Source organism: Phacochoerus africanus, chromosome 5 (genome assembly GCF_016906955.1).
Source record: "Phacochoerus africanus isolate WHEZ1 chromosome 5, ROS_Pafr_v1, whole genome shotgun sequence".
NCBI classification, from domain to species: domain Eukaryota; kingdom Metazoa; phylum Chordata; class Mammalia; order Artiodactyla; family Suidae; genus Phacochoerus; species Phacochoerus africanus.
In genome coordinates this window covers 1186075-1206615 of record NC_062548.1, presented here as the reverse complement: position 1 = coordinate 1206615, position 20541 = coordinate 1186075, and the positions used below count along the sequence as shown (strand labels likewise).

At 56.7% G+C, this 20541-nt stretch overlaps 1 protein-coding gene across 5 annotated transcripts in view; it reads right to left on the bottom strand.

The window, feature by feature from the left end:
* Positions 1–20541, bottom strand: part of PHF2 (PHD finger protein 2) — an 88314-nt gene that overhangs the window by 8202 nt on the left and 59571 nt on the right. For 3 of the 5 annotated variants that reach the window (XM_047779336.1, XM_047779333.1, XM_047779335.1), the window contains exons 4-17: positions 18572–18732; positions 15520–15661; positions 14253–14439; positions 13040–13202; positions 12057–12144; positions 11449–11555; positions 9854–9945; positions 8430–8519; positions 7463–7822; positions 6241–6360; positions 5631–5749; positions 3767–3945; positions 3555–3625; positions 2402–2565 (exon numbers count right to left, since the gene is read on the bottom strand). In XM_047779336.1, the coding sequence (XP_047635292.1) occupies positions 2402–2565; positions 3555–3625; positions 3767–3945; positions 5631–5749; positions 6241–6360; positions 7463–7822; positions 8430–8519; positions 9854–9945; positions 11449–11555; positions 12057–12144; positions 13040–13202; positions 14253–14439; positions 15520–15661; positions 18572–18732 (2043 nt within the window). The remainder of the gene's footprint in view (positions 1–2401; positions 2566–3554; positions 3626–3766; positions 3946–5630; positions 5750–6240; positions 6361–7462; positions 7823–8429; positions 8520–9853; positions 9946–11448; positions 11556–12056; positions 12145–13039; positions 13203–14252; positions 14440–15519; positions 15662–18571; positions 18733–20541) is intronic. The other 2 variants (XM_047779337.1, XM_047779334.1) reach the window with 1 other exon arrangement.

The window sequence follows — 20541 nt, the reverse complement described above, 5'->3', positions numbered from 1 at the left end:
GCCAGCGGCCTGCCCATGCCATCTGGACTGGCTGCAACCTAGGAAGGAGGGGCCTCGGAGCCCAGGGCTGCAGTCTGTCCACAAAGGCCAGCGAATCAAGGAGCAAAGTCTAACCAGTACACATGGAAAATAATACCTTAATCCTCCAATTATCATACCCAAGTCCTCTCCTTTTCCTCCAGCAGTAAACACTAAGCAAACCATCCACAAGAAATTAACATATTTTCCTCCATTTTCTTCAGCTGTTTTTTTTCCAAACAGGGAATACTTAAAACAGAGCAAATGGACCATCAAACGCTGACCTCCCCTCCACATGGGAGACTTGGGAGAGGAACGGCCTGTGGCGGCCGAGGGGCCCAGCCCTGGCACACGCATGTGCATGAGTGCGGGTGACTGTGAGTACACATGTGTGTGCCTACAAAGCAGTGTGCAGCACGTGGGCAGTCTGGTTGCCCTCCTCCTGGCAGGCCATGCCCAGGTTCAGTCAGAAGCCCAAGACGCAGCGCCTGTGTCCCAGCTCCACGCAGAGTTCCAGCACCAGCCATGCCTGCCCTCTTCCCGGGGGGCCTCTCCCTGGGACTCATAGGGGACAGGGTGTCCAGAGCACCCCTCCAGGGTCTCAGGGTCAACCGGTCACTAAGGCACCAGCCAGGCCACACTTTTCCCAGAAGAAAGGCACCTCCAAAGAGGTGAGGGGTCAGCCCGGGCACCAGGACCCTCCAAGGAAAGGGGAGCTCACAGCCAGGCTCCTCCCAGCAAAGGGGCCGCAGATCAGGGTTCCCCCACAGCACAGGCCACAGGGCTTCTGCGTGAGGGGCTTAGGTTTGTACATCTACAGATATCACTTAATGCCAAACGTGGAACTCTGCAACACCACGGCTCAGTAGAAGCTTCCAGCCAGATGCTACTCCCATGAGAGAAGGCGCCTACAGCTGTCGGTGAGCATGACACGGCACAAAAACGGTAATTTATGAAAGAAAATACAACCATTCGATTGAGCAAGAATCCTTTTCCAGCAAAGCCTAATCTCTCTCATAGAGCCCCACTGTCTACGATGGGGCTGGCGTGCTGCCTCCACAAAGCCCTGGGACCTTGATTCTGGAGATGGACTGAGAGGCAGAGGGAGACGGGCAGAAGGCAGAGCTGGGGGACCAAGCGAACACTGAGAAGGTCACATGGGCCCTGCCTTCCCCTGGCCAGGTCACGCCTGGCTGGGCATCATTACCCAGCATGGTTAACCTTCCAGGATGCCCACGCTTGGGTCCCATTATCAGGAAGATGGAGATTCTGGTCCCGCCTCTGTTGCTTCCTAGCAGTGTGGCCTTGAACAAGCTGCCGAAGCTCTCAGAGCCTGCTTCCCCATCTACGCGGCAGGATCTGCTGCTGACTCAAGGACTAGGAGGGGAGCCACCCCCACCCCCACCACAGTGGCAGAGGTCCCAGTGTGGGGAGGCTGCAGGGGGCTCAGGCCTGGATCCCTCAGCTACTGGAATGTGGTACTTGTAGAAATTCCACGGGGGCTTGGGGAATGGCTGTGATGGATAAAAACAAAAGTTAACTGGGACTGAAGGAGAATTTAACCATGACCATCATGAGAAAAACAAGTCCTGGCCTTCTATCCAATGCAAAACCCAAAAAGGATTAATTCTTTTCTCACAAATCAAAGGATGGAAGCTGGGTGGGCCTAGGCACAGGGGGCCACCTGAGCTGAGCAGACTTAAGTCCCAGACTGCCAGACCGCCCAGAACCCCAGGGCTTCCAGAAAAGAACAGTACACACACCAGCAGTGAGTGGGCTCCGGAGGCCGCACACCTGCTCTCCCACAGGTTTGGGGTCATGGTTCCCACACCTCCCCCAGCTGGCATGAGAATCTGGCAACCTAGCTGGTCCAGCCCTCCTTGGGGAGTGGGCTGTTGTGTCCCCAAGCTCTGAAGCCATCCACTCCCAGCTTTGGTTCCCCAGAGGCCCAATAAATGCTCTTAACCCCGACACTGGGCACACACCATGGAATTTTTCTTATGCTATTTTTATGGCATTCAGGAAGTGACAAGACAGGGACAGCTGGGCATACGGGCCTGGAACCACCCCAACACCCTCCAGGTGCCCAGCCTGGCCCTGCTTCCCCTCAGGCACCCACAGGTACGGTGGCCCCGAAGACTCCTTCCACCATGGCCCCTATGTGCCTCTCAGCTGACATCCCATCTGGCATCATGGAGCATCTGTCCCCAGAGTTCTGTGCCCCTCACAGGAGCTCTGCCATAAACAGGACCCACATAGCCAGCCCCCAATCACCTCCCTGGCCGCCTGGCATCACCTCTCCAGGACATGGGTCCTCGGAGTCCTCCTTGGCCTACATTTGTGGAAGCACCCACTCCCCCAGCGCCCGTGGGCCCGGGCCTACCTATTGGGGTTGTACTCAAGTGCGCCAACCTCCTCGCTGGCCTGCAGCAGGTCCAGGATGCCCGCAGCCGAACCCCCACCATCCTTCTTCACTTTGGCGTTGCGGGCGGGCTTGGTATCCGTGTCGATGTGAAGCGAGCCCTCATCAGAGGAGTCGTCACTCTGCTGTGGGGACAGGGTAGGTGGTCAGGAAAGGGCTGGAGGGGTAGGGATAGGGACTACTGTTTCCCTTCCGTGCGAAAAAAGGTTTTTCGTTTGTTTGCTTTTTCTGACTTTTTAGGGCCGCACCCGTGGCACATGGAGGTTTCCAGGCTAGGATTCCAATCAGAGCTGTAGCCACCAGCCTACGCCACAGCCACAGCAATGCCGGATCTTTAACCACAGAGAGAGGCCAGGGATTGAATTTGCATCTTCATGGATACTAGTCAGGTTCTTAACCCACTGGGCTACAACAGGAACTGCGAGAAAAAGAGATTTTTTATTTCAAAAGCCTGTCCTTGTAATGAGCACCACAGGGCTGGCTGACCAGGGCACACACAGCAGGGCGCAGCCGCCAGCGCTCTGCGCTGAGATCTCAGAGCCCCACCTGCACTGTTTCCCCAGAGGAACCCTGGTTCACAGGACCTGACATGAAAGCCCCAGTACTGGACACAGATACAAGAGGAGTTGGCCTGATTGGACCGGGATCAGGCAGGTGTGCCCGTGCCTGAGGAACACCAGTTACTAGCTGCTGGCAAAGGAATGTCCCTGACGAGGAAGCTTGGCCTCCTTGGAAATGGCTGTGTCCTGGGCAGGTCATGCATAGGCTTGGAGGTCATCTAACTTAACCCCCATGACTTAGTGCAAGACCCACCCCCCTGCAGGCCTGTCCCCAGGCATCAAAGAGATGCATTATCTTCATGGAGGATCTAAGGGAGTGACTCCCAAGGCCCCACCACCCACAGAGACACATGGACCTTCCCCAGGTCCCACATCTGCTCTTGTCCCTTTGTGCTTTTAGCCCTGAGGGCTCAGAGCCCCACATCTGGAGTCCAGCCAGCCTCCCCAGGAAAACGCCCCCTTTTGCACTCCGCCCAGAAAGTTCAGTCAGAGATGTCCCACCAAGGCTTGAGGACAGCCAGAGGCAGCCAGGCACTTTGCCCGGCCGCACTTACCTTGTAGAGCGCCGAGTCCAGCTTTGGCTTCGAAGTGGGTGTGGGTAGCGGCTCCTTCTTGTCCAGTAAGACTGAAATCAGGGCGGATGAGAGTCAGTGGCAACTTAGGAGGAGCGGGGGCCTGGTCCAGCCACGCCTGATGCCCACCCCACATGCCTGGCATGGCCCTTATGGGGCTGGGCCTGCCCCCCGTCCATATCCCCCCAACTCACAGGACAAGTCCCTCTTCGGAGCATTCTTCTTCCTTCGGATGGGAAACTCATCGATCTTGAGCTCCCCGTCATCTGACACATACTCATACTCGTCCCGGACTGGCTGGGGCTTGTCCTCCTTGAAGTTCTGCAAGGCCCCGAACACCCCTGGGCTTGGCTGTGGCTTGAGGGTCTTGGAGCTGGGGTGGCAGGGGTGGGCTGGTTACTGGGCATCCACACAGCCTGGCCAGTGTCCCCACACCCACCACAGGCCTCAGAGGAGCGACAGCTGGGCTGGACCCTTCCCAGCCCCACAGCCTCCCCTCCGATGCTATGATCCTGGTAAGGACAGCCCACAGGGTACATGCCCAGCCCTGCCTCAGGCTGTTTAAGGTTGTGCCCTTCACTGGTTCCCCCGGCCTCAGCCACTGGATAAGCACAGCCTTCCTTCAGCCTGCTCCGCGGCCTGATACAAGCTCAATATCAGACTCAGTACCAAATGGCTGGGGTTTTCTGCATAGTTATTCTGGGAAAATAAATTCAGGGCTGAGGTGCAGACACAACTTTCTAAAAAGTAGCATACAAACACATCTCCCCCTGGGACAACACAGAGCAACCTCAAATGAGGAGAAGCCAATGCTACAGCCTCTGCCTCCCCACCGGCTGAGGGTACAAGTGCACACTCAGCAGTGGGGACAATAGGCAGGACAGAGGCATCTGCAATTCCCAACAGGTACAGCTCCGATTCCCAACAATGCAAGTGCAGAGGATGCTGGCAGAGAGCCCTGCAGAGTGTGGGTACATACACAGGCATGTACACACACACACACACAGATGTGATATAGTTACAGAGTCATGTCTGCCTTTCTCCCTTCCACTTCTATACTCTGTAGCTTGGTCAGCTGATTACAGAGTTAATGCCACACAAAAAAGCTTTGGGAACTGGCAGCTGAGCTTCAGATAAATCAAGGACACACTCAAGTCCTTGAAGTCAGGGCAACAGGGCTCTGCAGACCCACCCATCTCATCTGCTCACCGAGTGGCCTCAGCACATTACTGTGAGCTCTTGGGAAAAACGGGTCCGCTTGTGTCAGTGGTGCATGAGCACTAGAAACTGAGCAGCCCTGTTCCCCTACCACCTGAAGACCGCCTCCTCCTCCCACCTTACAGACAAGGAAACTCAGCAGAAAAGTGGCCATATTCCTACTGCTTATGTCTGCTTCCTGGTAACTGGGTGCCCACCCTGGACTCTGGATTGAGGGGACAAGTGTGTGTGCTACCCTGGGCAGCAGGTGGAGACACTTTATGCAGTCTGGAACCCAGATACTCCAGCTCACACGTGCACACCCTTCCAGGCTGGGTGCCCCCATCTCTCAGCTTGGTGCCATCTCCTCCAAGAAGCCCCCACCACCACCTCCCTCAGGCATACAAGGTTCCCACGGCACCCCAGTCCCCACAAATCCTTCTTCCACAGCCCCTATCACAGTCACAACTATAGCTGGATCTGAGAGTACTGGGTTCACACCAGCCCCTCCCCACTGGCCTCTGGTCTTCAAGGCCAAGACCCTCACCCTCACCATGTCCTCTGTGCCAGCCTGGAACAGCCACTCAGCTAACATCTGCCCTGTCACATCCTCCCTCTCCTTGCTGGAACACACCACTACCCCTCCCCACCTACCTGAGCTTTCTGGCCTGGAGGCAGGAAAGGGGTCTGCCTGGTGGGGCTCTCAGGAAGGGTGCGCCTGGTGATATTAGCCAGCTCAGGCGGGGCTCACCTGCGAAGCCCTCCAGGAAGGGGTGTGTGTGTGATGTGGGGGGTGTTCAGAGCTTGGGTGTGACAGACCACACAGGTAACCAACCCATCCTGGCACAAGCACCCACATACCCCAGGAGTTTCTTGTTGGAGAAGGAAAATGAGAACTTGGTGTCCTTGTTTCCTGCCAGAGGAGACTTCTCCAGCTTTTGCTCTTCCTCCATCTTCAGCAGGGAATCAGGTTTGCTGTTCTGAAAAGCAAACCCAGCACCGTCTCTGAACCCCACACAGGCAGCCAGCAGGCATAGGCATCCAGCCAGCCTCCTCCTTCTGACATGTCACCTGGGGACCAAGGCCTACAGGACCTGCCCTTGGATGCTGCCCAGCTCTGGGGAGTGTGAGCTGGAGCCAGGGCAGGCCACAAAGCACAACTTCATCCATCCTCTTAGGCTGAGATGTGCCAGAGCCAACCCCTCAGAAAGTGGCTCCATGGAGGCCACACAAACACACACCCAGACTCTCAAAGACCTTCACGGCACTGTCCACCTGGGGATAGGAGGACACATACCTGACACACCCTACAGGCATACACTCACAACGGCATACAGGTATTCACTTCCACTCACACCACCAAGCCCACACGTGCCACACACACCACCTCCTTTCACTAATGCAGCACCCCCTGAGGGTGGACTCACTCACCTGCATGTCTACACACACTCATCTCACACACTCATCTCACCTTGTATTTCCACTTGGCCTCTGACTTGCTCTTGGTTTGCTCTCGGATTTCCAACCTCTCCACGTCATTCTGTGTGCTGATCACCTCCTTGTTGGGCACACTCAGGACATTCTTTGTGGCCTAGAAAATACTAGCCAAGATCTAGCAGCAGACATGGGTGGGCGGCAGGGTTCCATCAGGCTACGGCACAAAGCAGGAGCCACACAGCACAGGGTCCCTCCATCCACCAGTCTACCCACCCACCCAACCAACTATCCATCTACCATCCACCCACCTACCCATCCAACCATCCATTCATCCATCCACCCATCCACCTACCCATCCAACCATCCATTCATCCATCCACCCATCCACCCACCCACCCACCCATCTATTTATCCACCATCCACCTACCCACCCACTCAGACACCTCCCCACCATCCATCCATCTACTCATCCATCCATTTATCCATTACCCATCTACCATCCATCCAATGAATCATCCACCAACCATCCATCCACCCACCTACCATCCACCCATCCATCTACCATCTATCCATCCACTCATCCATCCATCCACTCACATATCCATCAAACCATTCACCCATTCATTCATCCATCTACTCTCCCTCTCTCTTTCCTTCCATTCATCCATTTACTTATTCATACATTCATCTACTCTTTGCTTTGAGGAAGGGAAAACCAATGTGCCCCACTTAAGCCCTGTAACACTGGCTCCGATGGCCACCAAACTCCCAGGAAGTGGATATTGGCCTCCTACTAGCAGGAAAGCACTCAATGTGGCCTGGTGTCAGGGACTCATGGTCCCCAAAGCCCATATCTAAGACCCTCTACTCACACCGGGCCTCTCTCACTGTCTGAAGGGGCTCAGGCCCTCAAGGCAACCTGGCCCCATCACTGGCCCTATTCCTGCCTCCCCACTGCCCTCCATCAGGTGCCTCACCAACCTTTAAGTCTCAGGCAATGTTCCAGCTCCAGGAACACTCAGCCAGCTTGTCCCCCAAGGTGACATCAGCAGTGCCATCCTGCCCCCACACATACTCTGCTGCCTTCATCATGCGGGTCCCTCCTACCTGGCCACTACAACAAGCTTGCTGGGCCAAAGGCCAGCTGCCCTGAGTCTAGCACAAGGACATGGCAGCCCCAGGACCACCCAGAGGCCTAGTTCACAGAGGTGTCTGCAAACACACTGGCTGCAGGTACAGAGGGTGAGGCTACCCACCTTGCCTTTCTTGGGAGGCTCTATCTTGGTCAGTGCCTCCTTGGTGTGGGCCTCCAGCAGGTCCAGGTTGGGGATGGTGGGTGAAGCCGGGCCCCGGCACTTCTTCCCCTTCTTCTTGCCCCCGTCCTTGAGCTTCAGTGATTTCGGAGGCTTGGGGGGCTTCGGGGGCTTGGGAACTTTGGACGGCTTGGGCATCTTCACGGTTTTAGGAGTCTTTTTTTTGGACACCTTCTCCAGGAAGGACCGAGGAGGGCTGGCCTCAATGGGGGATGGGGGCTCCTCCTTCTCCCGGTCCCCAAAACAGACCTCATCCGAGGAGACTGCTGCCGTCACTTCGGGTCGGGAGGCCTTGGAGGCATTCTGGGAAAATGACATGGAGAAGTGACCAACCAGGCCCTGCCCAGGGGGTCTCAAGCCCCGGGAACAGGAGACACTCGAGCAGAAAAGGAGTATCTGCGTCATTGCTGACACGCTCACATCCATCCACACCATCTGTGAGCACAGTCACATGGTCGACACCCTCCGTGTGACACGCTCACATCTGTCTCACATCATCCGAGAGAGAGACAGTGCTGTCCATCCACATCAGCAGCCACTGGACCCTCCACCTCCTTGGTGGGGGGACTGCCATCCCACCCTGAGGCACAGGGAGGCTGGGGGCTGGACAGGCTCGCACAAGGGGGGCTCAAGGTGTTGGAGGAGCCCTCACCACAGAGCTCCCCCGCCACGGAGAGCTGCAGGGAACCCCCGCCTTATCTCTCATTCCTGACACTGCCACTGGTAGGCTGCAAGTTGGCCCCCCGGGGCCTAGGAGTCCAGCACCATCATGGAGGGGACTCTGCCCCAGAGGGCTGGGGAAGGGGCAGCCTCAGACACGGCCGTCCCTGGTGGACAGCTCTGGGGAGAACCAGGGAAGATAGGCAGAGGCCTCCCTCGACCAAGGTCACGGCCCTGGGGTCAGCTTTACCTCACTGAGCCGGATCTCTTTGGCGAGGTCTTTGATGAGCTGCGAGGGTTTGAAGTGCTCTGGGAGCTCGTCTTCGTGCTCCGCCAAAGCCTGCAGGACAGCCACGCACAGTGTCAGTGGATCAGCCGCCAGCCTGGGCCCCAGTGCCCACCCATCCTCCCACCCACAGAGGCTCCAGGCAGCCTCAGCCTCAGTGGTTCCTGACTCACACCCTCTGTTGCTCCAGGACCCCCAACCCCACTGCCACCCAGACAGGCCCAAGGGCAGGGGCTGCCTCCAGCGTGGACTGATCCTGAGGGAGCCAGCCCACTCTGGCCAGACGCTTGCTGCCCCAACAAGAAGGCTCTGCCACGACCACACTCTACAGGTGGACAGTCAAGTCCCAGAGAGAAGGGGTGCCCGAGGCCACCACCAGCTGGGGCATAAATGTGGGCCATCGCTTCCTCCTGGGCACAAGGCCACCCCACCTGGCCATACAGCTGATGGGAGGTGGGAGGGACACCCTGCCCCACTGCAGGCCTTGACACAGGAGGAGATGTGGTAGAGGGAGGGCCTAGGAGGGCACCTGCCCGCCTCACCCGCAGCCTACACACAAGCCCACAAGAGCAGCAAGAAGTGCCCAGGTGCCCCTCCCCTGACTCCCACACCCACAAGGCCTCTTGCATGCCTGCTAGGACCTGTGCGGACTGTGCTGGCACCCCTGACTGGGAGGGAGTGCCTAGGCAGTGGACAAGGAGTCCCCAGGCTGACTGGCCCTCTCCCCTCCTTCTGTACCAACAATCCAGGCGAGAGGCCAAGGGAAGATGGAAGCCGCTTCTCTGGAGCCTTCATTAGGAGAAGCAGCTGCTGCATGGGTACTAGTGAGGGTGTTAATGCTTTACAGTGGGGGCACGGGGTGGGGCCCAGAAATGCTGCTTCAGGGGAGCCATGAAGGGCACAGGACAGGTCTACTGTGGGGAGACCATGGGGGACACAGGGCAGGGCTACTCTGGTGGGGGGAATGGAGGGACATAGGACAAAGGGACTGTCCTTGCCACAGAGCAAAGTCAGCTTCTGAGCCAATGCCTGGGCAGGCCAGCAGGACCATGAAGACATCTCGGCTCTCCTGTCCAGAGCCCTGAATGTCCAGCTGGTCATTGACTTGAGTCCTCCCTGCTCCCTGTCCTTTTGGATCCATGCAATGCCATGCCCTGCCTTCCCCCCCACTGAATCTCCCCACCACCCAGCCCCCACCCCTCAGGCTGGGGCCCTGGATGGAGGGTTCTCTCCTGCATCTGCCCCACCAACAGGTATCTGACCTGGGCAGGTGGCATCCACAAGCTTTTCACATGCTAATTTCCACCAAAGGAATGAGAAGCCCTGGGGACAGCCTCCCTGCCTGACACCCTCTCTTCTGCCCCGGGTCACACTTACTACTTTCCTACCTGCTTTTTCGTCCATGATCGGAAAGCACCATTGAGAATTTTAGCTCCTTGGACTAAATGAGGGGGCAGCTGCTTCCCAGATTTGTGAGAACCTGGGGGAAGATGAAAGGGTTTGCTCAGAAGGGTGCCCGCTCTCACGGGCTGCTGACAGGTGATAAAGCCCCCATGGTAGGGGGCACTTGGGGCCAGACCGTTCAGGGGCCTCTGCCCACCACCACCTGCCCAATTGCCAATGGTTCCTCTTGGAACCCAGGGGATGCCCATCCAAGATGCCCTGCGCGGGGCAGGACTGACCTTCCCACCATCCACCCACCAGGGCCCTTGTGCAGGTGGCCCGACTCCCCCTCCACCTGGTCCCCAGCCTGCATCAGTGAAGGGCCACAGTCATACCCCAAACCAAGCCTCCCCAGATGCTGACTCCTCCCCCTGCATAGCTGAGGGGCTCAGGGGCGGGGGGTCCAATTCCTACTGGGATGACCACCTCAACACACCCTCGGGAGCCAGAGCAGCCCCACACAAAGGGCACAGAACACCCCCTCCTCAAGCGGAGAGCTCACCATGGAGGCAGAGCAGCCCCGAGCTCTGACACCACCAGGTGACCAATCCGTCTGGCCTGTGGCAGTACCCTGGGCTGCTAAGCTGTCAGCCCCTTCACAGGCCCAAGGCAGAGATACAGGGGCACCCCAGCGAGGCTCAGCTGGTCAGAAGTCCCCCTGATCAGGCTGTCCCCAGGTCCCCAGGATGTGGCTCCACCCATAATACCCCATTCCACCTCCCTGGCGAGAGGCCAGAGGCAGGGGACTCCTGCTGCCAGGGTGGGGCACAGGGCTCAAATTTAGAGAGTGATGGACGAATTTCACTGACACCTGACCAGCCCAGGTTAAGGATTATTTTCAGCTTTCTCATCTCAAACTAGAGCCGAAGTGCAGAGTCCTGATGAGGTGGTCTCCACTCCTGGCTCTTAGCGGAACACAAAAGAACAGCTTCTTCGAAGGGTGAAGAAAAGGAAGCTCTCCATGAAGGCGAGTGCTCCTCCCAAGTCTGTCATGCAACCACAGAAAGTCTGGAGACCTGAGCAGGCCGTGGCTACCAGGAACGACGTGCCGATCCTGAATGTGTGACCTGACAGGGCCTGGGATGGCCATGTCCGCGGAGGGCAGAGCCCCAACCGAGCCTGCCCCTCCCCACGGGCCTTCCACCCCAGTATAGCGAGGATGCCACAGGGGTCCCTCAGCTGGTAGCCAGGCAGACCCCCCAGGCCTCTCAATGTCCCGGCTGATCCTTGTTAGTAACCACACAAGGCCACAGGCACTGGAGCAGAACACACACCAGGTCTGGGAACGCACAGTTGGAGCTGTTTCTCAAACACCAGACAGCCCTTCAGGCAGGAGTCCAGTCCAGCCCCACACCACACAGACAGGGGTATGGGCCCAGGGGATGTGCTCAGGCCCCAATAAGGTGGCGCTCAGCCTGTCCCCTGGGGCCCTGCGGCCCTGCTGCATGATAGATTTGCTACCACACCCAGGCGTCCCTGAGCCCTGCACGCAAACAAACTCTCCAGAGCCACAGGCAGAACCACCGACCAGGGAATGTACCTTTGAATGCCTCCAGCAGGTGCTTCCCCATGTACCAGCAGGCAGTTTCGAAATTGGGAAATTGGGTTAGGCTGCCCAGTTTCAACCTCCTCTCCACTTCATATGCTCTGGAAGCCACAGCAAAGAACTATTCAGTGCCTTAGGCCCTGAGAAGACAACGCTAAAGGAAGGTGAATCCACAGCAGAGCAGAGGCCACACCGTGGCCATGGCAAGGCCACACCGTGGCCATGCCTGCTCAGGCCTCCCTGCTGGGGCCTCTGCGGCAAAACAGACAGAGGACCACACTGGGATGAGCATTTCACATGAGGGTGAGCCTTATGGGCTGAAACTTCTAGAGCTCTGGGTCAGTGATCAAGGAGAGGCAGCAGGATTTTTAGTTGACCCCAAGCCCACCACAGAAGTTGTCCACAACTAGGCACCTCAGGGGCCCTAGTGAGATCATGGCCCATTCCTTCCTTCCTGCCCCTCCCCCAGAGGTCCAGCTCAGCAAACTGTCATGCCCAGAGTCACCCATCAGTAGGACCCGGCCAGGACACAGAAGAGGGAGCATCATGCCGGTGGGGGGGGACCCTGCCCAGTGGAGCCCGGGGGCCAGGGGCAGCCCTACCTCATCTGCATCTCCACGCTCAGGCTGTGGAGAAAGTGTCCCGCGAAGGCCAGGCAGTCCACAGGCGTGAGCGTGGCATAAATCCAGCCTAGGGAGACAGGGATGGGGCCACCTCTTCACAGCCTTCTCACGCCAGGCTCCTGGCAGCTACCTGGTCTGGCTTGAGCCATTCTCCGTGCCCCTACCCATCCTGGAAGGTGCTCTGGCCCTGTCATGAGTGGGTGGCCCTCCCAGAAGGAAAGACTGTGTCGGAGCTGGCCCGGTCTGTCCACTCCAGCCCGGCATGGTTCGGACAGGGAAGCTGAGGCCCAGGAGTCAAGGGGACCTACTCAGATCCACCCCAAGGTATGGCTTCCAGCAGGCCTGATCTCCACCTGCGGGGCCGGAGAGAGGCAGGCAGGGCTGCCACACCTCCTTGTAGAGTTCAGTTTGTCTCTACAGCATCCTCAGAGATGGAACCTGGACCAGACTTGGGGAAATAACTGTGACTGTAGGAAGGAGGGTGGGGCTAGAGCAGGAGGGACTCTGAGGCACATCAATCAGTGGAGATGTGGGGGCCTCCGCACACGGCAGTGAGAAAATCCGACTGACTACCCACTGGGCGACACCCAAGGGACCCTTAACCATTCACCCCTAAAGTGTGATGACGGTGTAATTACATTATTTTTAAAAGGAAACCTTACATAGGGACATATTTAGGGGTGAAGTAACATGACATCTATAAAGGGCCTTTATCTGCTCACATCATGGTTCCTCCTCTTGCTTATGCTTAAAACATGGAGATCAGCAAACACCAGCTCTACAGCATGGCAAGGCTCTCAGAGATGGGCTCTTGGGGCCCCATGCGATTCCACGCACCTGGCCTCCCTGAGCACAACCGGGCCCACAGAGCAGGCCCCAAGGAAAGGAAGCAGACACCTAGGATGTGACCTCCCCTGGCAGTCATCAGCAGTGGGGGCGCAACACAGGGACCAGGCACTTACCTGAGGGGATGAAGAGTGTCTGGCCCTGCTTGAGGGTACACTTGTAGCACTTGTCCACCTGGTCGGCAAAGAACATTTCGCTGTGGTTTGAGGCTGACTGCCAGCGCTCGTACAGGGAGATGTTGGCCGAAGCTGGCTTGATGAGATAGAAGATCTTCTCCCCCTGCCAACAAGAGGCCATTGGCAGAGCCTGTCATATGCTGGAGATGCTGGGGGTGGGCAGAGCCCACCATGTCCTGGGGATGCTGAGGTGGGGGACAGAGCCTACTGTGTCCTGGGGATGGGTCCTGGCTTCAACACCATCCTGCCCAGGCCCTAAAATGGGGGCCACGCGTGCTTTGCAATTCAGAAGTCTGCGTGTTAGGAGGATTCCAGGCATAGGAGCCTCTAGCATGTTCTGGGCAACCCCCGCCACTCCGCACACATCTCCGCAGCACCATGGATGCCGTCCGTGCCAAGGGAAACAAAGTTGTGACCTGCTGTCTGATGAGTTACAGGGAAGTTCTGCTTTGGGAGAGGCTTGGGTCCCATCTGGAGACGGAAGGAGGGCCTGGCTGCCAGCCCCAGCCCAGCCCTGCACTTGGACTAGGGAGGTGGAAATGTCCTCACTTGGGGTAGACGGGCTGAGGGCAGGGGTGCTCGGGGGGGCAGAACTTGCTCAGGGCCTCAAAGAGCCAACATCAGAAGCTGCGCTGCCCACCCTATCCTGGGCTCCAGCAAGTCTGGGGAGACTTGGGGCCGGTTGGTGAGTCCAAGGCTTAGGGACTCCCTTTCTGTTGGTCTTCACAACTCCCTTTTCCCCCAGCATCCCCATCTGTCCCCAGCCAGCAGCCCCCCAGCTCTCTCTGCCACTCAGATGCCATTGCACTTTGCTCCCTGGGCCCCGGCCCACCCCCAGCCTCCCAGTGGAGCATAACTCCTCATCCTCCCCTCTTCCAGGAAATCCTCCCAGCACTACTCTCCCTTCCTTGGACAGGAGCACTTGGTCACCACTCCAGTGGGCTGCTCCCCCAACCCCCATGCCCCTCGAGGGCCCAACATCTGTGTCACTTCTATGGAGAAACATCTTGTCTCTCATTCCACCCAATGCTGGCCACCAGTAGGGCCTGCGAGGACTACCGTGGTCCTGCAGTCTGACAATGCCTGGGCGAGAGCAGGTGGTGCCCCTGAGGCCCGTGCAGGACCCGTGTGGGGAGCAGAGGCCAGCACTCACCTTGAGCACATGGTACCAGGCAGAGGCACCCCCAGAGTCAATGTGGAAGTCAGTGTAGCTGTCCTTCACACAGATCAGGCAGTACTTGGTCACCTTGGGCTTGGCCAGCAATGCGTCATCAGGCCAGTAGTTTTCTACCCAGGACAGTTTCTTCACTATGTCAGGCGGCTCCACGAAGCTGGACATTCTGGGGGCAGGGACAGGAAGGGCAGTCAGCAGTGACAGGAAGTGTCGCCACATTCTGGGCAGGGCAGGAAAGGGGCTCTGGGTGCACGTCCCACAGCTATTTCTCCACCTCCAGCTACATGACACTGCTCCCATTCTACAGATGAGCAAACTGAGATTCAGAGAGGGCAGAAGGAGCCCAGCTGCTGGGCGTGGGCATGGCAGGCATCTAACACTGGGCTCTCCACCCAAAGACAGTCACAGAGAAGGCCTGAGAATCGTCTACCCCAGGGACAACTTCCATCCTGGAGAATTGCAGAGGCTTTTCAGGTGCGCTTATGTTAGTGCCACTGGGCACAATGGGCCCCAAGAGTAAACATCTTTGCTCATGCACAGCCCAGGAGCTTCCTGGCATCACCTAAGGAAAAGCCACTGTCCCCCAGAGCACACAACAGGGTGCCTGCAACTCCTTGCTGTGGGACCACGTCAGACCCCATAACTTATTCCCAGGGAAGATATGAAAAGGCAAAGGCAGCCTTTGATTCGATTAAATGTCACCGTTCTGGACAGGATGCACAATACATCAAAACATCCAGCTCAGCAGCACCTGTGCAATGAGGTGACACTTCACTCAAGCCAAGACTGGGGTCTCAGGGTTCTTGCTGCCTCAGGCACAGTCCTCCATCCAAGACTGTGCCTACCCCAACAAGATGGTCACAAATCATTGGCCAGGCCACCCTGACCTCAACAGCCTCACAGGGCCTTCCTCTTTAAATTTCCAGCATAGGAGTTCCTGTTGTGGCTAAGCGGTGACGAACCCAACTAGTATCCATGAGGACACGGGTTCAATCCCTTGCCTCAGTGGGTTAAGGATCCAGCATTGCCATGAGCTGTGGTGTAGACTGCATACGCATCTCGGATCCTGCGTTGCTGTGGCTGTGGTGTAAGCTGGCAGCTACAGCTCTGATTGGACCCCTAGCTTGGGAACTTGCATATGCTGCAGATGTGGCCCTAAAAAGAACCTCCCCACACACACAAAAAAATCTCCAGCATATTTCAAAGCAATATCCCTCTCCATCCCTCATGCCCTGGCCCCACTCACCTGGTGTCAGAGAACTCAAGGTTGGTAAGGTTAAGGACTCGCTTGCGGTTGGTGCTGTAGTAATAGTCCACGAACTCCTTCAGTTTCATCTTGCAGTCCTTCTGCTTGGTGACATCCGTCACGTCCACACTGCGCTCTGGACCTGGGGAGGCAGTGGGGGAGGGGGAGTGTACCCAAGGAAGATGGTTGGCCTCCCATGAGGTTGGAGGCCCAGACATGCAGAGGAGATGTTGACTTGCCCTCAGAAAGTCACTGAGAGGAGGCTGAATGCTGAGGCTTTAGGCACCAACATCGGACCCTCCCCCACCTGAGGACCTCCTGGTGCAGTGGCAGGTAGGGGCACAGTCACAAGACTCAGCTAAGGTGACCAGATTAGCAAATAAAAAAACAAGACACCAGGTAAACTTAAACTTCAGATAAACAATGAACAAAGATGTTTTTAGTGTAAATATGCCCCAAATAATGTGTGGGACATTCTTAACTTTAAAATTTTTTTATTTTTTATTATTATTTTTTAAAATCTTTTTAGGACCACACCATGCATATGGAGGTTCCCAGGCTAGGGGTCCAATTGGAGATGTAGCCGCTGGCCTATGCCACAGCCCCAGCAACGCAGGATCTGAGCCCCATCTGCAACCTACACCACAGCTCACGGCAACCCCAGATCCTTAACCCACTGAGCAAGGCCAGGGATCCAACCTGCATCCTCATGGATGCTAGTCAGATTTGTTTCCGCTGAGCCACAACAGAAACTCCTAAAAAATTTTTAATCAAAACTACTCTCACATTTCTAGGGCACCAATTCATTATTCTGAAAACTGATAAATGAAAAGAAAAATTTCTATCCTGTTTTCTACAGTTGGTGAGGAAAAGTCAGGATAAAAATTGCTGATGGCAGAAACAGAGTTCTAAATAACCAAGTAACTAGTGAGAGAGGGATCTTTAGAGAAGACTCACAATAGAGGGAGAGGGAAGGACAGAATTGGCAAACTCTCCGTTTTCGACCATGCTCATTGGCTGCTCAGACAATGAGCTGAAAAGCTGACGGAGGTTTCTGTGGACAGATGAGGCTGGACTATCCTGACCACTGGGAAAAAAAAGTGGGTGGAAGCACCCTACCCAGAAGAAGTCCTGCCAACACTGTGAATGCAGATCTAAGCAAGTCTCTAACCACCTGCCATAGGAACTACTGAGGACAGGAGAACATGCTAAATGACACCACAGGGGTGCTGTCAGCCAGTTTGTCAATGTGAGCTTTTCTCAAATACCAAATATGAAAGCTTCTTCAAGACTAACAACCCTATTTCTCCCACAAACCAAGGGAATGGAAAGGGGGTGGGGCTGTTACAGAAGAGACTGACAGACATAAAACTCAAATGCAGTATGGGGGTCTTTTTTGGATACTGATTCAAACAGCCATATGGAAAAAGGTGTTTCTGAGGCAACTGGGGAGAATTTAGGTGGATCTTGAAAGATTTTAAGGAATTATTGTCAGTGTCATGGGCTGCAAGAATGGAACTATGATTATGTTTTTGAAAAAACATCTCTTAGTTCTATGTACTGGAATCATCATACGTGAAATGATGTATGTATGAGAGATGTGCTTTCAAATACTTGGGGTAGAAGGAAATGGATGGGGACACAGGAAAATAGCCAAGAGCTGGTGGGTTTTGTGACCAGTACACAATGCATGGAGCTTCACTCCTTACTTTCTCATGGAGTGTGTGTGTATGTGTCTGTGTGTCTGTGTGTGTGAGAGAGAGAGAGAGAGAAAAGTTGCACAATGAAAAAACCAACAGGAGAAAGAAAAGCACTTATAACAGAAACCTCTAGACCATCTGCTCCCAGTGTGGTAAGCTGCTTCACACTCCTGCAGGCACAGCTGGGGAGACCTGGCCCCACCCTTTGCAGCTGGCTGAGCCCGGGGCCTGGAGGCAGAGCTGTGAGCAGAATGACATCAGCCCCTATGCAGAAAGGGCTTAGAAAATGCCTGGCACCTGGGAGGCACTCACTAGCTATCAGCTGTTATTACAAGCACAGGGCAGAAACAGCCCCAGAGAGTGGCCATTGCCAGCCTGGAAAAGTGAGTCCATTTTCCTTCCCTGCCACAAGTTGGTCAGCCTCCAGCCTCCCCTGGTGGGCTTCGGCTCCAGGAGAGGGATGCCCCGGGTTCTCTGGAAAGCCACTGGCTTCTTGTGTGGCTCGTACAGAAGATCTCATTGAATCCCCATCCCTGTTACCCCCCACCACTTCCCACCCTGACTCATAGGCTTTACAGATGCAGAGGGTCAAGAGTTCAGTGATGGCACAACTTGACTTAGGGCTGGGCCCTCAGTACCTGGGCCCTCTCCAGCGCAGCCAGAGCTGGCTTGGGCATGGGCCTTTATAGGGTCTTTCCCCCTCCCCCACCCAGGCATCCCTGTGAACACCCCAAGCCCCATTGCCAGGGCCTCAGAGCCAGAGCCATGTGGCCACCAGCCAAGGTCACTGCAGGGGCATGCTGGCCTCTCTGTGCCAGAGGATGCCCTGGCACACACAAGCACTTCCCTCCACCCAGAGGTGTCCTGAGGGTGTCCACAGTGCTGGGAGCTCCCAGGGGACACAGGACAGGGATGTCAGTGGCATCAGCTAGGACACAGAGGGATCCAAAAAAGGAGGCAGTCCTGGGGCCATGAGAAGGTGAGTCCGGGCAAACAAAGAGAAGACAGCCCCCAGGGTGTCCCCAGGAGAAGCTGAGGAGGACACGGCATGAACCTCAGGAGCCTACACAGCCAGGGCCCTCCCCGGCCTGGCAAAGTCAAGGGGTCCCCATGCAGCCTCCATTTTGCAGGCAGAGTAACAGAGGGGAAGGGGCCTGGGTCATACATCATTTGGTGGAACATGGGGTCTCACTGTAAGAAGGGCACACACAACGGAGCATGGAGACTCAAGGTCACACCAGCTCCCATGGCTACAGGACACAGTCAGGTCCTAGGCAGCACATATAGGGACTTCCGGTTCAGGTCACCAGGCCCTGGAAACCCATGACACACAGGAAGGAAAGAGCACTTACCCACATAGTTCTCAACGTCACTGACATAGAAGGTAGGGGCTGGGACCGCCAGGCCAAGTCCATCTTTCTTGGGGACAAGGATGGGCTCGGTGAAGCCATGCTCTTCCATGTAGCCCAGTGTGAGCTGGCTGCCCGGCACTCGGGCCACCACGTCTTCTGCACTGTGGGGAAACGCAAGGCAGAGGTCACACTGAGCCCAGGTCCCAGCCTCCATGAGAAGCCCAGACAGGACCTGAGGGCTGGAGACATGGGCCTGAGGAGTTCTGGCCACACACTGCCCACAACCCCAGGAGGAGGACCTGCACAGTGCCACGGTTCAGGGTCACGGGGCAGCCACAACATAGACAAGGCCACACACACTTGTCGCAGACAGGAACCTTGAGGTCCCAGAGGTCCAGGTGCCTTCCCAGGGCCATGGTGAGTGGAAAATTGGGACACACTGTAGCCATCCCTCTTACTGTGGCAGAGGGAGGCTCAAGAGGTGGGAGCAAGATCCCTCCCCTCCTCCCTTGCTCTCCACTAGCCCCCCACTCAATAACATTCCTCATGAGTACTCAGCCATCACACCCCACACAGGGGTCGGTCCAGGGCTTAAGGAGAGAGTGGATAGAGATAAATCCCTTTGCAAGGAGAACCCAATGACTGGACAAGCCAAGCACAGGACCCAGGGATTGGCTGGGCAGCTGTGGTCCACACAGCCTTCCCGCCTCCCCGTGTGCTGGATGCTGCCCTGGGTGCAGGGACCTGGGGGGCCAGCTGGAATAGCCCCTGTGTGGTGACACTGGAGAGGGCCACTCATCAGCTGAGCATGCAAGGCCATTAACCCACAGCTGAGAGCAGTGCTGTGGCCGAGACATCAGGGAACAAGGTCACCCTGGGCCTGTCGGAGCCTGGGGCAGGAGGGTGAGAGGGCAGGGCTCCGAGGAGAAGGAATAGGCCACGAATGCCTTCAGGGAAGAAGACGGCAAGAAGGAGGAATGAGAAGGACCTGGGCAACTGGGGGCCGAGGGGTGAGGAGGCCTAGTGCCCAAGTGCCAGATTGCCTCACACCAGAGCACAGGGGAGCCAGCGAACAGCTTGACAGGGCAGCAGTCATCAGAGGTTCACCTCGCTGCTCCTCAGATGGACAGTGAGCCAGGGCGGGCCAGGCTGACCATGCTGGAGGCCCAGTGTGCAGAAGGTGGCGGTGAGGGAGGTGGTGGACCCAGGAGATCAGACAAGGTGGGGACGGCGGCAGGCAGAGGTACCTGGCTGAGGGAATGGCCCAGGCACCAAAGGGCGAGGGCCACTGACCAGGGCCGGGACACAGGCAGGGATGGGAGTGGGGCAGATCCAGAGCTGGTAGGGACCCGTTTGGTGGGATGTACCAGTTAGACAGACAGGTCAGGAGCTTGGAAGGACAAGTGGCCTAGGGACAAGCTACGAGGCCAGGTCAACAGCCGGTGGGAGCCAGAGCAGTTGGGGAGGGCATTCTGCAGATGGAAGATAGGCAGCAGAGCACGGAGTCATGGTCTCCATGGAGGCCAGGACTCAAGGAGAGAGGGTCGCACCACAGCTGCATGTTGACAAGAGTCTGTTAAGGTGGGGACTCAAGAGGGCGCCTTGGGTCTGACCCCCTTGGTGACAAAGTATTAGGGATAAACCAGAAGGAGTGAGCGGAGTGTGAGGAAGAAGGCAAGCTGTAGGCAAGCACCATGAAACGCTCTGGGAGCATCAGGGTAGCGCCAAGTCTGCCGTGCGAGCCTCAAGGCGCCAGTGAATCCCCGATACACTGGATTCCCAAGCTCCTGTCTCACTGGAGAGAATTCCAGATTCACACAACACCCACAGACTGGATCTGGAATTGCAACACACACAAGGACCCAGCCAAAGGCAAACACAAAACCCTCCTGCAGGGACCCGTCACAGCCCAGGGCAGACTGGCTGCCACAGGAAACGATGTCGTCTAGAGTCCGCCTCACAGAAGGACG